Source organism: Nerophis lumbriciformis, linkage group LG20 (genome assembly GCF_033978685.3).
Source record: "Nerophis lumbriciformis linkage group LG20, RoL_Nlum_v2.1, whole genome shotgun sequence".
NCBI lineage: Eukaryota > Metazoa > Chordata > Actinopteri > Syngnathiformes > Syngnathidae > Nerophis > Nerophis lumbriciformis.
In genome coordinates this window covers 16,370,001-16,387,351 of record NC_084567.2, presented here as the reverse complement: position 1 = coordinate 16,387,351, position 17,351 = coordinate 16,370,001, and the positions used below count along the sequence as shown (strand labels likewise).

The following is a 17,351-nucleotide window of genomic DNA, read 5'->3' as shown; positions in this document are numbered from 1 at the left end:
AACTGTCCCTCGTTTAACGCCACTAATTAGTTCCAGTCTTGAATGTGGGAAACACATTTCCACAAAGTAGGTTTGTTATTATTAAATCAATTATTGTCATCGGTGGAGCATAAAAAATGTTTACTACCTTCGAAATAGGTTGGTTTTTTTACATATAATTAGAGCCCTCTAAACATGAAATAGGAGTAATATATTCACCATTATACTCCTTTCACCCAATAGAGTAGTTGAGTATGTTCTACTGTAGATTACAGTACTCACTGGTAGCTCGTAGGATCCTCCATGCGTCATTGCTATGGCTGTCACCCGGCCACTACAACACGGCCACAACGTGGAAAATATTTTGTCATATCCTGGGTAATTCATCTAAGTTATAACTGAACTGCCGTGTGCTGAAACCACAGGTGTAAGTTGTTAAGCAAAAACGTGGTCAACTACACAGTCGCAGCTACGACCATTAGCTGTGGTGTTAGCATTGCCTGACCTGTGTTGTCATTCCACCTCGCTCACGCCAAAGGCCAACTAATGTCACGTGGAGATGAAGTGCGTCAACAAGAGTTCATCTCCATTTAGCATTATCCAGACAGCTGTTAGCAGTCTTGTTAGCATCAAGTGGCGCGCCGGTATTTATTCGTCTCGTCTTTTGACATTGCTTGAGTCAGAGGCTCGCCAATGTGGAGATGTGTTACTGATGAGGCAGGGTTTTAAGATGAAGTGCATAAAAACTTTTTATGCCAAAAGTTAGTCAACTTGATTATCACGGTAAAGATACAGTAGCACCAAGATTAGCCACCGTGTTGTTAGCATTGTTGACCTTTAACCTTAAACAGAAGTCCTGCTTGGTGAATATCTTTATCGATCACCACAACATAATACTATAAGACAAATACTGCACTGTAATACATATAATACTTAATTTAACACTGTAAAAATAGAATATCACATATATATATACATATATATATAATATATATATATATATATATATATATTATTATTATTTTTATATATATATATATATATATATATATATATATATATATATATATATATATATACATATGTGTGTGTATATATATATATATATATATATATATATATATATATATATATATATATATATATATATATGTATGTGTGTGTATATATATGTATATGTGTATATGTGTATATATATCAGTGACGTGCGGTGAGGTTGATGGCTGGTGAGGCACTGACTTCATCACAGTCAGATTTACAAACATATGAACCCTAAAGAGTATCTTATTCACCATTTGATTGGCAGCAGTTAACAGGTTATGTTTAAAAGCTCATACCAGCATTCTTGCCTGCTTGGCACTCAGCATCAAGGGTTGGAATTGGGGGTTATTAAATCACCAAAAATTATTCCCGGGCGCGGCGCCGCTGCTGCCCACTGCTCCCCTCACCTCCCAGGGGGTGATCAAGGTGATGGGTCAAATGCAGAGGACAAATTTCATTACACCTAGTGTGTGTGTGACAATCATTGGTACTTTAACTTAACTTTAACTTTACACATACAAACTGTAGCACACAAAAAGCACATTTAATTAAAAAAAACTTTATTATGGTCTTACCTTTACTTATAAAATAAGTCCATTAATGCACCCCCTGACAAGAGTGTGAAATCAACTAAAGCCCTCACTTAAACTTTCCACGTGCAAGATTGAATCTATTTAAAAAAGTGTAACTGAGGGTTTATAAATGTCGCCTATACTGTATGAAACTACAAAATAACAAACACGAAGGCTCCAGTTTACACGAGGACCACTTTATTTACCTTCTTTCAAAAACTTCCGCTCCACTCCAACGTGTCGTCACTTCCGCTCTTAGCGCCTTCAAAATAAGAGCTCAAGGCATATACTGTATTACAGCGCATAACAGGAACTTAACATCACAAAGAGGAAAGCCCATAAAAATAGGTTACAAAAGTTATTTAATAAGAAGCCAAAAAGTGCAAAAACAATAATGCTCGTGTTGCATTGCACGTGGAAAGTTTAAGTGTGGGCTTTAGTTGATATAACACTCTCGTCAGGGGTTGCCGTGCATTCTACGGCGGGGGTGCAGAAGGCGAGCCTCAGCCAGTGCGTCTTTTGCAGCCGTTTTATGATCGCTCAGCACAAGAAATACGTTACACACATACAGTTGTTGACAAAATACACTGTACATTATATACCTCAGCTAACTAAACTATGGAAATGTATAATATAGTTCATATAGCAATACGGTCTCACTGCACAGCAGACCAGCAGTTAGCCGAGTCCGTCCATGTTGAGGCACTGAGTGACGTGCCTCGACTGGCTGCTGTTCACCGCACCGTCTCTTCTCAGTATTTGAACGGCAAATGTGAAAATTCAGCGATTTTAAATAAAAATAATCTAAAACGGGTGAAGTTCAATGGAAAATAACTTTATAGTATAATCACTGGATACATATAACAATTTAATAAAAAAAAAAAATTTTTACATTTTTTTTCTTTCCATGATGGCAGGTGAGGCCCTGCCTCACCTGCCTCTAGTGACTGCACGTCACTGATATATATATATGTATGTGTGTATGTGTGTATATATGTATGTGTGTATATATAATCATTGTATTTCGTTTATATATTAACATTAACACAATTCCGTATTCCGTTTATATACTAACATCAAACACAATTTCCCAACTCATATGGAAACGGGGTTTGTATATATATATATATATATATATATATATATATATATATATATATATATATATATATATTTGTATACATATATATATATATATTTGTATACATATATATATATATATTTTTGTATACATATGTATATATATATATACACACACACACACACACACATATATATATATATATATATATATATATATATATATATATATATATATATATATATATATATATATATGTGTGTGTGTATATATGTATATATATATATATATATATATATGTGTGTGTGTATATATGTATGTATACTATAATATGTTTTAGAATTATATGCTAATTATTAAAAATGTCTGTATTCTTCCTAATTCCTTCTATCCATACAGGGAGCGATTTCCACAACGGTATCGTAGGCTTCAGTTACAGTTCTTTGACGGGCCAAGTTCTCGACGAAGACTCTGAGAATAGAACAGTCCAGCTGTCCCTGCAGAGGCAGCAAAACAGGTAATCTATTGTCTCTGTGTCAGTAAAGTGTGCAGATATGTACAGTTGTGGGGCGGTGTGGCTCGGTTGGTAGAGTGGCCGTGCCAGCAACTTGAGGGTTACAGGTCCGACCCCCGCTTCCGCCATCCTAATCACTGCCGTTGTGTCCTTGGGCAAGACACTTTACCCACCTGCTCCCAGTGCCACCCACACTGGTTTAAATGTAACTTAGATATTGGGTTTCACTATGTAAAAGCGCTTTGAGTCATTAGAGAAAAAGCGACATATAAACATAATTCACTACTACTACTAAAAGTTGACATACACTTGTAAAGAACATCATGTAATGGCTGTCTTGAGTTTCCTATCATTTCTACATCTCTTATTTTTTTGTGATAGAGTGATTGGAGCACATACTTGTTGGTCACAAAAAACATGAAGTTTTTTTTTTTTTTATGAATTTATTATGGGTCTACTGAAAATGTGACCACATTTTTGTTTCATCTGACATCACATGGACAAAGATAAGACCTTCTGGAAAATTTAGCTGTTTGGCCACAATACCCAGCAATATGTTTGGAGGAGAAAAGGTGATGCCTTTAAGAAACACTATCCCTACCGTCAAGCATGGTGGTGGTAGTATTATGCTCTGGGCCTGTTTTGCTGCTAATGGAACTGGTGCTTTAAATGGGACAATAAAAAAGGAGGATTACCTCCAAATTCTTCAGGACAACCTAAAATCATCAGCCCTGAGGTTGGGTCTTGGGCGCAGTTGGGTGTTCCAACAGGACAATGACCCCAGACACACGTCAAAAGTGGTAAAGGAATGGCTAAATCAGGCTAGAATTAAGGTTTTAGAATGGCCTTCCTAAAGTTCTGACTTAAACGTGTGGACAATGCTGAAGAAACAAGTCCATGTCAGAAAACCAACACATTTAGCTGAACTGCACCAATTTTGTCAAGAGGAGTGGTCAAAAATTCAAGCAGAAGCTTGTGGATGGCTACCAAAAGCACCTTATTGCAGTGAAATTTGCCAAGGGACATGTAACCAAATATTAACATTGCTGTATGTATACTTTTGACTCAGCAGATTTGGTCACATTTTCAGTAGACCCATAATAAATTCATAAAAGAACCAAACTTCATGAATGTTTTTTGTGACCAACAAGTATGTGCTCCAATCACTCTGTCACAAACAAATAAGACTTGTAGAAATGATTGGAAACTCAAGACAGCCATGACATTATGTTCTTTACAAGTGTATGTAAACTTTTGACCGCAACTGTACTTATTATTACTATTATTCTTAGTCATTTCCATGCTTGTCTCTGTGTGCTCAGAGCCTTTGAGGATGTGCAGATTTTCTGGAGAGCCACTTTCAACAAAGCAGCACTAATGCTTGTCAGCAATGGAGTCGACCTAAGCAAAGAGCTGGTGCACACGTCAGGATTTGTGCTCTGTAGAAAAGGAGAGACAACGTGTGCTTTTACTTTGGAGGTCCAGGATGACGAGGTGAGAGGCCAAAGGGAGTCTTCTTGCGATTGTTCCATTCAGGATCGATCATTTGATCCTTTTCAGGCGACAGGTTGCACGTTCAAACTTTGTGTATACATTCGATGAGCACTGATTTATGCTCATGTGTTGCCATAGGAACCAGAGTACCATACATGGTTCTTAGTGGAACTCTTTCAAGTGGGTGCAGGCGCCACCATTAATGAGACGAGTCGATTTGCCAACGTTACCATGGCAGAGAGTGACGATCCACGAGGCTTTTTGTTCTTCGCTGTCAGCCACAGACTGCCCACCGCCACTCCAACCACCACAAAACTCAGTCTACAGGTGTACAGAAGTGCACGCACCGCTACTGCCATGTCTGTACGGTATCGCACTCTGGTATGTTTCAATTTGTTGTACTTTTTTTTTGTACTCTTATTTATATATATATATATATATATATATATATATATATATATATTCTTTATTTTTTATTTTTTTTATTTTATTTATTTATTTATTTATTTATTATTTTTTTATTAAATCAACATAAAAAACACAAGATACACTTACAACCAGTGCACTAACCCCCAAAACCTCCCTCCCCCATCCACACTCCTTCACACAAAAGGGGCTGTCGCTTTCCATTATTAAACTTCTGGTTCCTACAATATACTTGTAGAACAATACAGTCTGCAAGGGATACAGTCCTTGAAGCACACATGATTGTGTGTGCTGCTGGTCCACTAACATTTTCATTAATTACTATTTTTTATGTAATTGTTTTTATATTGTTTTACTTTATTTTTTATTCAAGAAAAAGTTTTTTATTTATTTATCTTATTTTATTTTATTTATTTTTTTTTTTTTTAAAAGGACCTTATCTTCACCAGACCAGGTTGTCAATGAAATCAGATTGTTCAAAAGGGTTCTTAAAACCAGGTCCAGTTCAGATTATGTCCAGGTCGGGCTCAGCAACACACACCTTCACCCATGTACACTGAAAACCAGGGAACACAACAGATTGCATACAATCCACAAAGAAAATTACATTTTCAAAATAAGCACCCATGTACAGTCCAGATCACGTCCAAGTCGGACTCAGTTACACACCTTCATTTATGTACACTTAAATTAGGGAACACAACAACAGATTGCATATCATATATAAACAAAATTACATTTTCAAAATAAGCCTTTGAGGACTTCCCATCTTTTTTTTAAATGTTTTTTTGGCATCATTATCGTTTTCAACCATATAACTTTCTAAAGTAAAAAAATACTGAATAAATGTTTTAAAGAAAGAAATACTAAGTGAATATCTGTTTTTGGCCTTAAAAATAAACCTTTTACCGAGTACTATAATTGAATTGACTAAATCATGACTGTCAATGAACTCTCCTAAAATAACAGAAACCACATCAAGCTTCATAAACAAATCACTCTTTAAACACATTTTTTCAACTTCCACCCAAAACGAAGACACAATATGACAATACCAAAACAAATGCAGGGTGGACTCAGACTCCTGACAACAAAATCTGCAATCATCTGACTCTGTCATATTCCATAATTTTAACATTTTTCCCGTGGGTAAGAAGTTATAAATAATTTTAATTTGAAAATAACGATTTTGCACATCGATAGTAGTTTTGTAGATTAATTTGAATATGGCATCCCACGGCAACGGGCAGTCAAAAAAGTCCACCCATTTTCCATATGTGTTATATGGGGCAGCCTTCAAGGATTTCTTTATTAAATAAAAATGATATTAAATAAAAATTATATATTTTTCTATTTATTTTAGTTCCTTTTTGCCAACTAGAATTTCTTATTAGAGGTTTACAAACTAATTGTATATATATATATATATATATATATATATATATATATATATATATATATATATATATATATATATATATATAGAGCCGTACATTTGACACCCCTGGTTTAAATGACCTGATAGCACTTTAACATGTTCATTTTGGAGATTAAAGGAAGAAAGTGCACTCAACACAAATCCGAACCTCACAAAGACACATTTTCGCCTGCTTTTATCTTCTTCACTTTTATCCGATGCTGACTAAAAAGCTCTGGTGTGAATCAAAGGCATTGTTTCGTCAACTCGATTCAGTGTAGTTGTTATTTTCAACCCGACGCGAGTGCATCTGCAGTCATGCTCACAGTGCAAGATCGACGAATTGGGCCGCACGGTTTAACAGTGTACCTTGAACAGTAAACCCTCGTTTGTCACTGTTAATTAATTGGTTCTTAGCCTGATCGTGGTAAATTAAAAAAAATGCTTTAAAAAAACAAAACAGCGAAAGATTGAAACTTTAAAGCGCAGTGTGGCGAGGGATGACTGTAATCACATAGGAGGACGATGTCATTAAAATTCAAACAAAAATACATTTTTAAGATGATAAATAAATACATTTAAAAAGATTTAAAATAAATAGATGAAATTAAAAAAAAATCCATCCAGCCATCCATTTTCTACCGCTTGTCCCTTACGGCAGGGTTCCCCAACCTTTTTTCCACCAGGGACCGGTTTAATGTATGCAATATTTTCACGGACCGGCTTTTTTACATCTGGCAGATAAAAACAGCAAAAAAATGAGCATGAAAAATTTGCCTTTGGCTACAATCTGGCACATTTACATTTTTTATGTCCATTAATTTGCACTGTCCCATGTACTATAACAAAGGAGTTGTAATATACATCTATTAACAAGCTTATTGGGGTTTTTAGTGGGACAGGTGAAACTTAAGTCGGAGAAAATGCGGTACTTTATAAATTAATTATTGGATCTGTGCGCCCTGGGAGCAAATGCGTCACGGACCCGTGGTTGGAGACTACTGCCTTACTGGGTCGCGGGGGGTGCTGGAGCCTATCTCAGAATCATCTACCGTATTTTTCGGAGTATAAATCGCACCGGAGTATAAGTCGCACCTGCCGAAAATGCATAATAAAGAAGGAAAAAAACATATATAAATCGCACTGGAGCCCAGCCAAACTATGAAAAAAACTGCGACTTATAGTCCGAAAAATACGGTATATATATTTGTATATATAATCGGACAAACATTTTTGTGTCCAGTCAACCTAGAAAATAGGCAACTCACAGACAACAAGGGGCATAGTTACTGTATATTGGTATTGCTATTAAATGCTGTACTATATTCCACAATTTATTTTTTTGTTTTAATGTGGCATTTTTCAGATGAATAAAGCAGTGTTTTTCAACCACTGTGCCGAGATACAGTCTGGTGTGCCGTGAGAGATGATCTAATTTCACCTATTTGGGTTAAAGATATTTTTTGCAAATCAGTAATTATAGTCTGCAAATGATGTGTTGTTGTTGAGTGTCGGTGCTGTCTAGAGCTCGGCAGCGTAACCGTGTAATACTCTTCCATATCAGTAGATGACAGCAGGTAGCTAATTGCTTTGTAGATGTTGGAAACATCGGGAGGCAGCGTGCAGGTAAAAAGGTGTCTAATGCTTTGGCCAAAAATAAACAAAAGGTGAGTACCCCTAAGAAGAGGCATTGAAGTTCAGGGAAGGCTATGCAGAACGAAACTAAAACTGAACTGGCTACAAAGTAAACAAATACAGAATGCTGGACGACAGCAAAGACTTACTGTGGAGCAAAGATGGCGTCCACAAACTACATCCGTACATGATATGACAATCAACAATGTCCCAACAAAGAAGGATAACAAACAACTGAAATATTTTTGATTGCTAAAACAAAGTAGATGCGGGAAATATCGCTGAAAGGAAGACATGAAACTGCTACAGGAACATACCAAAAAAAAGAGAAAAAGACACCAAAATAGGAGCGCAAGACAAAAACTAAAACACTACACACAGGAAAACACCAAAAACTTCAAAATAGTCAGGGTGTGATGTAACAGGTCGTGACAGTACACCTACTTTGAGACAAGAGCTATATTGATGCATGCTTGGTTATGGTTTGAAGTCATATCCAACAATTGCGATAACAACTTTTTACTGTCAACTGAGTTTTGTTTTTTAATGATTTTTGCTCGTGGTGTGCCTCCGCAAAAAATGTGCCTTGTTCTCAAAAAAAGGTTGAAAAACACTGGAATAAACCATTTCTTATATTAAGTCCATCTGACAAACACAATCTATTTCCCCTCCAGGAGCTTCCCAGGGAGGATGTGTTTGGACCGTATGTAATCCATCCAGCTAAAGCCGGAATGGACTTCCCTCGGCAGGACGGCATGCTGAACTTTGACCCAGGATACCGCAACGCATCTCTGGACATTTATCTAACCCCCGACATTGCGTCACCCTTACCCAGGCCTAAGCGCTTCCAAGTGGAGCTGTTCGACGCCACAGGGGGCGCCAGAGTGCACCCGGAGTTCGGCCTGGCCAACGTGACGCTGGTGTCCAATGATGCCAGTGCAGCGATGTGGGCCCTCCTGGGGACCTTGCATCAACCTCTCAATAGGACCATACTGAACCAGATGTTGCATGGACTCATCGAGCGGGCGGCGACTATGTTGTCTTCAGAACAGATGACGGCAGTGCTTGAAGCTCTGGAGAAGGTGATGTGACAAAACTCACCAATTAGTTAGCAACAAACAACCCTAGTCATTGTCTTCTCGAAATTCATCTTGCATCTATTTGCCTGACCCAGGTCCTTGCGTTGGCCGAGAGCACCTCTATGCACCAAAGCAGCCGCAATTTGACCTATGACCTGCTATGCACGTTGGTTAACCACGGCAGAGACGACACGAGGGGCCTGAGCCACCTTGCACACGTGGCCGAACGATTCGCCTTCTCCCTCCTGGCACGCAGTGGCTGTGACATGTGAGTGTGCCCAACACGATGAATGTTCTGAGTGGATTCAAACAATTTTGAATTCATATTTTTGTCTACTTTTTTTTCTTCTCAAATCTCTCAATCAACATCAGTCATGAATACAATTAGTCACCACTTTGCGTTATTATTTTACCAATTAAATGCCCATTTGTATGGAAGCCTGAGTTAAAAAGTCATAATTTTGAGATAAAAAGTCATAATTATGAGATAAAAAGTCATAATTATGAGATAAAAAGTCAATTATGAGATAACAAGTCAAAATTATGAGATAAAAAGTCAACACACATAATTATGAGATAAAAAGTCAATTATGAGATAAGTCAAAATTATGAGATAAAAAGTCAATTATGAGATAAAAAGTCTAAATTATGAGATAAAAGGTCAATTATGAGATAAAAAGTCTAAATTATGAGATAAAAGGTCAATTATGAGATACAAAGTCAAAATTAGGAAATAAAAAGTCAATTATGAGATAAAAAGTCATAATTATGAGATAAAACATCAAAATTGTGAGATAAAAAGTCAAGATTATGTAATAAAAAGTCAAAATTATGAGATAAAAAGTCAAAATTATGAGATAAAGTCATAATTATGAGATAAAAAGTCAAAAGTATGAGATAAAAAGTCAAAATTATGAGATAAAAAGTAAATTATGAGATAAAAAGTAAATTATGAGATAAAAAGTCATAGTTATGAGATAAAAAAGTCATAATTATGAGATAAAAAGTGTAAATTATGAGATAAAAAGTCAATTATGAGATATGAAGTCAAAATTATGAGATAAAAAGTCACAATTATGAGATAAAAAGTCACATTTATGAGATAAAAAGTCAATTATGAGATAAAAAGTCAATTATGAGATAAAAAGTCACAATTATGAGATAAAACATCAAAATTGTGAGATAAAAAGTCAAAATTATGAAATAAAAAGTCAAAATTATGAGATAAAAGTCAAAATTATTTAATAAAAAGTCAAAATTATTAAATAAAAAGGTTAATTAAGAGATAAAAAGTCATAATTATGAAGTAAAAAGTCAATTATGAGATAAAGTCATAATTATGAGATACAAAGTCACAATTATGAGATAAAAAGTCACATTTATGAGATAAAAAGTCAATTATGAGATAAAACATCAAAATTGTGAGATAAAAAGTCAAAATTATGAAATAAAAAGGTAAATTATGAGATAAAAAGTCAATATTATGAGATAAAAAATCAATATTATGAGATACGAAGTCACATTTGTGAAATAAAAGTCAATTATGAGATACAAAGTCAAAATTATGAGATAAAAAGTGAAATTTGTGAAATAAAAAGTCAAAATTATGAGATAAAAAGTGAAATTTGTGAAATAAAAAGTCAAAATTATGAGTTAAAAGTGAAAATTAAGATAGAAAGACAAAACTATTAGATAAAAAGTCAAAATTATGAAAAAATTAAAAGTCAAAATTATGAGATAAAAAGTCAAAATTATGAGATAAAAAGCCCTATTTATTAGATAAAAAGTCCAAATTATGAAATGGCCAAACAGCTACATTTGTGTTTCATCTGACATCCCATGGACAAAGATAAGACCTTCTAGAGGAAAGTTCTGTGGTCAGATGAAACAGAAATTGAGCTGTTTGGCCACAATATCCAGCAATATGTTTGGAGGAGAAAAGGTTAGGCCTTTAATCCCAGGAACACCATACCTACCGTCAAGCATGGTGGTGGTAGTATTATGCTCTGGGCCTGTTTTGCTGCCAATGGAACTGGTGCTTTACAGGGAGTAAATGGGACAATGAAAAAGGAGGATTACCTCCAAGTTCTTCAGGACAACCTAAAATCATCAGGCCGGAGGTTGGGTCTTGGGCGCAGTTGGGTGTTCCAAAAGGACAATGACCCCAAACACATGTCAAAAGTGGTAAAGGAATGGCTAAATCACGCTAGAATTAAGGTTTTAAAATGTCCTTCCCAAAGTCCTGACTTTGGACAATGCTGAAGAAACAAGTCCATGTCAGAAAACCAACACATTTAGCTGAACTGCACTAATTTTGTCAAGAGGAGTGGTCAAAAATTCAACCAGAAGCTTGTGGATGGCTACCAAAAGCACCTTTTTGCAGTGAAACTTGCCAAGGGACATGTAAGCAAATATTAACATTGCTGTATGTATACTTTTGACCCAGCAGATTTGGTCACATTTTCAGTAGACCCATAATAAATTCAAAAAAGAGCCAAACTTTTTGTGACCAACAATTATGTGCTCCAATTACGCTATCACAAAAAAATAAGAGTTGTTGAAATGATTGGAAACTCAAGACAACCATGACTTTATGTTCTTTACAAGTGCATGTAAACTTTTGATCGCGACTGTATATACAGTATATATTTACATACAGTGTGCTTGTAGACCCCTGGTATAACCCTTAATCACAAGTGCCTCAAAGGGTTCCACAAACCATGACGACATCCCCCTGATCTGAACCCATAGTAAACGTTTCTTTTTCATGTTTTTCCCAGAGGGGGTTATATCCTGGACACGTGTGCACACATGTCCATGTCTGCCTTCCAGTGGTACCCCACGCAAATCAATGGACACAAATTCCGGGGTCGCAATGGAGACTTCTTGCAGCTTCCGGACACGTTGCTGCCAGTGCCGGCCGCCATCACCCCCGACTGTGGCAACCTCAGCCGCATTCAGATGATCGAGTTTCAAACTGAACTCTGGTTTCTCGCCAATGACACGACAAATGCCCTCAACGGCAAGGTAGGGTTTTGACGTCAGCTTAGAGGGTGTCGCAGTGCTCTGTTCAAACCAGCAGGTGGCAGTCTTGGCCCATACTAAAAAAAAACAGGCATGTTTACCCACACTGCACGTTTCTGTCTACAGGTTTTCTCAGTCAGCTTACAGGACAGGAAGTCAAGGCCCCTTGGAGATGGTATAGAGGTGATATATCGTATCCACACTGCCGGTCAGCCGCTCAAACCAGGACGTTCTATGTGCCTTCTCTGGAACCAGACTACTTCAAGGTAGTCCACCGCAAACACAAGCACAATGCAAAAACTGAAATCTAAGTAAGATTAAATATCTCAAATCAGGGTGATATTTGCTCATTTTCTGTCTGATAAGATAATTCTTCTCACAAAGCAGATTTTATGTTAGAGTGTTTTACTTGTTTTAAGTGTTTTGGTCCTAAATGATCTCAGTAAGATATTACAGCTTGTTGCTGAGATTTGATGACCGATATTGAGTAAAACATGCTTGAAACTAGAATATCAACTGTTGCAAAGCTGTGTCATCAACACTCACAAGTATACAACTGCTTTTTCAAAGTAATACTTTCTTATTTCAAACAAATCCTGACTTTGACACAATTGTGTCTCATAATTAAAACAGATGACAGCCAAATGGACTTTGCTGTTTTATTTTCAATGAAATAATAGAAAATATGTACGCATATAGTAGTACAGTTGGCACAGTACAGTAAACTGACAGTTAATATTCAAACATTTAACATGTGACATTTCAACCTATTTTGAACAGAAATAGTTCATGCACATTCAGGTAAATTATTCAAAATTACAATAAAATAATTTTTGGCTGGGGGGCCGGACTGTGTATGTATATATATATATATATATATATATATATATATATATATATATATATATATATATATATATATATATATATAAAACCACATAAATCTTTCTTTACGGGTCTCATTTTTTTTTCTATCAAGAAAAGTGCACTTGTTATTAGTGAGAATATACTTATTTTAAGGTATTTTTGGGTTCTTTGAGGTTAGCTAATTTTACTTGACAAGCCAATTTTTCTTGTTCTATTGGCAGATAATTTTGCTTAGTTCAAGTAAAATACCCCTAATTTTTGTATTTTTTTTTCTTGTTTTTGAACTTTGACTTTTTGCAGTGCAGGCACATCCTAGACTTTGATAAACTCAAATATCAAAGTCTAGCTTGCAATTTCGTTGTACAATGTACAATGACAATAAAGATATATTCTATTCTATTCTATTCTAAATAAAATCTAAATAAATGTTACATTTGTCCGTCATTCTCACATTGCTGGCTAAGATCATTCACAATCCTTATTGTAACACAAGAACACATATGTTTTCCTTTTTTTTGTACATTCTAATTCACAAATAAACATTAGCAGGAGTCAGCTAACAATGGAGCCAATGGAAGTCACTAAATTTCGCCGAAAACACAGTCTAAAAAACCTCCATTATTGTTTTATATACATGCTGTAAGTATGTATGTAATGTGGTAACATTCATAATAACATGTCATAATTACGTATTTTGCTCATTTTAAGCATTTGGCGGTGTATTTTTTCGCAGATGCATTACATTAGCTATTTCCTCCAACAACAACATGCAGACTTCATGAGAGACAACAAAGACTACTTTGGGACGAATTATGATCCAGAACCTTATATTTTTGAACCTGAACATAAGGAGGATAGAAGCTGTGCAATAAACAGAAGCAGCTTTAGTGAAACACTCAGCATCATGTAGCAGTATTGCTAAGTGCTAAACAAGATATACAAACTATGAACATAATAAAACAATCACTCACTGTACAATGTCTTCTCTCACTGTTTAGATGAAGAATTAATCATATTGCTCAGGCAGGTAAAAAAAAAAAAGTGCCGCAAATAAGCGCTTTTTCATGTCTCTCTCATCATTTCCGGGTCTAAGTTGAATGTCAAAGTTGACCAACTTGTCGATTTATATCCACATCCTTCTACTATCCAGGTGAGAGGCATGATTTATAATCTAGAATTAACTTTCACCAACTCAGAGGCGATGCAGCAGCTCAATATGTCAATATGAGCTAGTTAGCCCTCTGTGATCACGGCGCGGCTAAAAGTAGTTCCTTGGCGTTAGCGCTTGTAATAACAATATTGCTAATACTCGATTAATATTCAGGTCATGTAAATGGAGTATCGTTGGCGGATTTTGGATATTTTTAGAGGGCTTTTTGGGTGCTATGGACTACGACTTAGAATTAGAGATGTCCGATAAGGCTTTTTTGCCGATATCCGATATTGTCCAACTCTTATTTACCGATACCGATATCAACCGATACCGATATATACAGTTGTGGACGTAACACATTATTATGCCTAATTTTGTTGTGATGTCCTGGTGGATGCATTAAATACACAATGTAACAAGGTTTTCCAAAATAAGAAAACAACTTCAACTCAAGTTATGGAAAAAAAGTGCCAACATGGCACTGCCATATCTATTATTGAAGTCACAAAGTGCATTATTTTTTTTAACATGCCTCAAAACAGCAGCTTGGAATTTGGGACATGCTCTCCCTGAGAGAGCATGTGGAGGTTGAGTTGGGCGGGGTTAGGGGGGGCGGGGTTGAGGTGGGGGGTGGGGGTAGCGGGGGGTGTATATTGTAGCGTCCCGGAAGAGTTAGTGCTGCAAGGGGTTCTGGGTATTTGTTCTGTTGTGTTTATGTTGTGTTACGGTGCGGATGTTCTCCCGAAATGTGTTTGTCATTGTTGTTTGGTGTGGGTTCACAGTGTGGCGCATATTTGTAACAGTGTTAAAGTTGTTTATACGGCCACCCTCAGTGTGACCTGTATGGCTGTTGACCAAGTATGCATTGCATTCACTTGTGAGTGTGTGAAAAGCCGTAGATATTATGTGACTGGGCATGCACGCAAAGGCAGTGCCTTTAAGGTTTATTGCCGCTCTGTACTTCTCCCTACATCCGTGTACACAGCGGCGTTTTAAAAAGACATACATTTTACTTTTTGAAACCGATACCGATAATTTTGAAACCGATACCGATAATTTACGATATTACATTTTAAAGCATTTATCGGCCGATAATATCGGCAGTCCGATATTATCGGACATCCCTATTTAGAATGCGTTTCTTTTCTTGCATAATGATTGTGAATGATAGGCAGAATTCCCCCCCCCAAAAAGTACAGTTCCCCTTTAAGGACTCAAGCACACGCTCAACATTTGTCTGCAACCCTGCAAATCGACCCTCGCACATTGACCTCAATGAGGTTATCGTGGAGGTCTAAATTGGGGCCGTTTCGACTTTTGCTGGCACACTTTTATTATTCCAATAATCACACTGCTGAGAGACGGGATTAAGAGAAGGGTTGAGAGAAGTCAAGTAGCCGCGGGCAGGGGAAGGACACAGAAACCTTCTTGTTATGCAGCCTTATATAAACACGATTGTGGTGGCCAAAATGCCTGTGACCTTGTTTTGTAATATTGTTGATTTAATGACTGTGCCACTCCTGTCCTCCCTCCAGCTGGTCGTCTGACGGTCAGTACTGCAGGCTTGTGAAAGAGAGCGGGAGCTATGTGGAGTGCGCCTGCTCCCACATGTCCGTCTACACGGCCTATGCCCAGTTTGCCCCCCTGGCATCATACGACCAGGCCTTCTATGCCTCAGGGTTCATCTGCATCTCTGGTATGAAACCTCACACGACGACCACTCGCCAGACCCTGTTCATTTTTGAGTCACTCACAAAAAGGTGCACAGCGGAACCTCGATTTACCAACTTAATCGGTTCTTAAACAGGGTTTCGTAAAATGAAAAGTTTGTATAGTGAAGCAAATTCCTACTTAAGAAACAATGTAAATATGAATAATGGCTTCTAGCCTTGACAAAAATCAAAATTTTAGTGAAGGTTTGTACACTTTGAACAAAATATAAAGTACTGTATATCAAACAAACATAACAAAGACGTAGCGTTGTCCCGATACCAATATTTTGTTACCGTTATTTCAATACTTTTCGGTACTTTTCTAAATTGCATTATTGGCTTTATTTTAACAAAAAATCTAAGGGTACATTAAACATAAGTTTCTTATTGCAATTTAGTACTTAAATAAAATAGTGAACATACAAGACATATTGTCTTTTAGTAGTAAGTAAACAAACAAAGGCTCCTAATTAGTCTGCTGACATATGCAGTAACATATTGTGTCATTTATCATTCTATTTTGTCAACATTATGAGGGACAAGTGGTAGAACATTGATTATTAATCTACTTGTTTATTTACTGTTAATATCTGCTTACTTTCTCTTTTAACATGTTCTATCTGCACTTCTGTTAAAATGTAGTACAAACCCCGTTTCTATATGAGTTGGGAAATTGTGTTAGATGTAAATATAAACGGAATACAATGATTTGCAAATCCTTTTCAACCCATATTCAATTGAATGCACTACAAAGACAAGATATTTGATGTTCAAACTCATAAACTTTATTTATTTTTTTGCAAATAATAATTAACTTAGAATTTCATGGCTGCAACGCGTGCCAAAGTAGTTGGGAAAGGGCATGTTCACCACTGTGTTACATGGCCTTTCCTTTTACAACACTCAGTAAACATTTGGGAACTGAGGTGACACATCTTTTAAGCTTCTCGGGTGGAATTATTTCCCATTCTTGCTTGATGTACAGCTTAAGTTGTTCAACAGTCCGAGGGTCTCTGTTGTGGTATTTTAGGCTTCATAATGCGCCACACATTTTCAATGAGAGACAGGTCTGGACTACAGGGAGGCCAGTCTAGTACCCGCACTCGTTTACTATGAAGCCACGTTGATGTAACACGTGGCTTGGCATCGTCTTGCTGAAATAAGCAGGGGCGTCCATGGTAACGTTGCTTGGATGGCAACATATGTTGCTCCAAAACCTGTATGTACCTTTCAGCATTAATGGTGCCTTCACAGATGTGTAAGTTACCCATGTCTTGGGCACTAATACACCCCCATACCATCACACATGCTGGCTTTTCAACTTTGCGCCGATAACAATCCGGATGGTTCTTTTCCT

General features: G+C 36.6%; 1 protein-coding gene across 1 annotated transcript in view; it reads left to right on the top strand.

The window, feature by feature from the left end:
• Positions 1–17,351, top strand: part of adgrv1 (adhesion G protein-coupled receptor V1) — a 513,902-nt gene that overhangs the window by 305,425 nt on the left and 191,126 nt on the right. The window contains exons 80-87 of the mRNA XM_061980535.1: positions 3,073–3,190; positions 4,510–4,681; positions 4,820–5,062; positions 8,834–9,241; positions 9,334–9,506; positions 12,019–12,265; positions 12,389–12,528; positions 15,818–15,978. Coding sequence (XP_061836519.1) covers positions 3,073–3,190; positions 4,510–4,681; positions 4,820–5,062; positions 8,834–9,241; positions 9,334–9,506; positions 12,019–12,265; positions 12,389–12,528; positions 15,818–15,978 — 1,662 coding nt within the window. The remainder of the gene's footprint in view (positions 1–3,072; positions 3,191–4,509; positions 4,682–4,819; positions 5,063–8,833; positions 9,242–9,333; positions 9,507–12,018; positions 12,266–12,388; positions 12,529–15,817; positions 15,979–17,351) is intronic.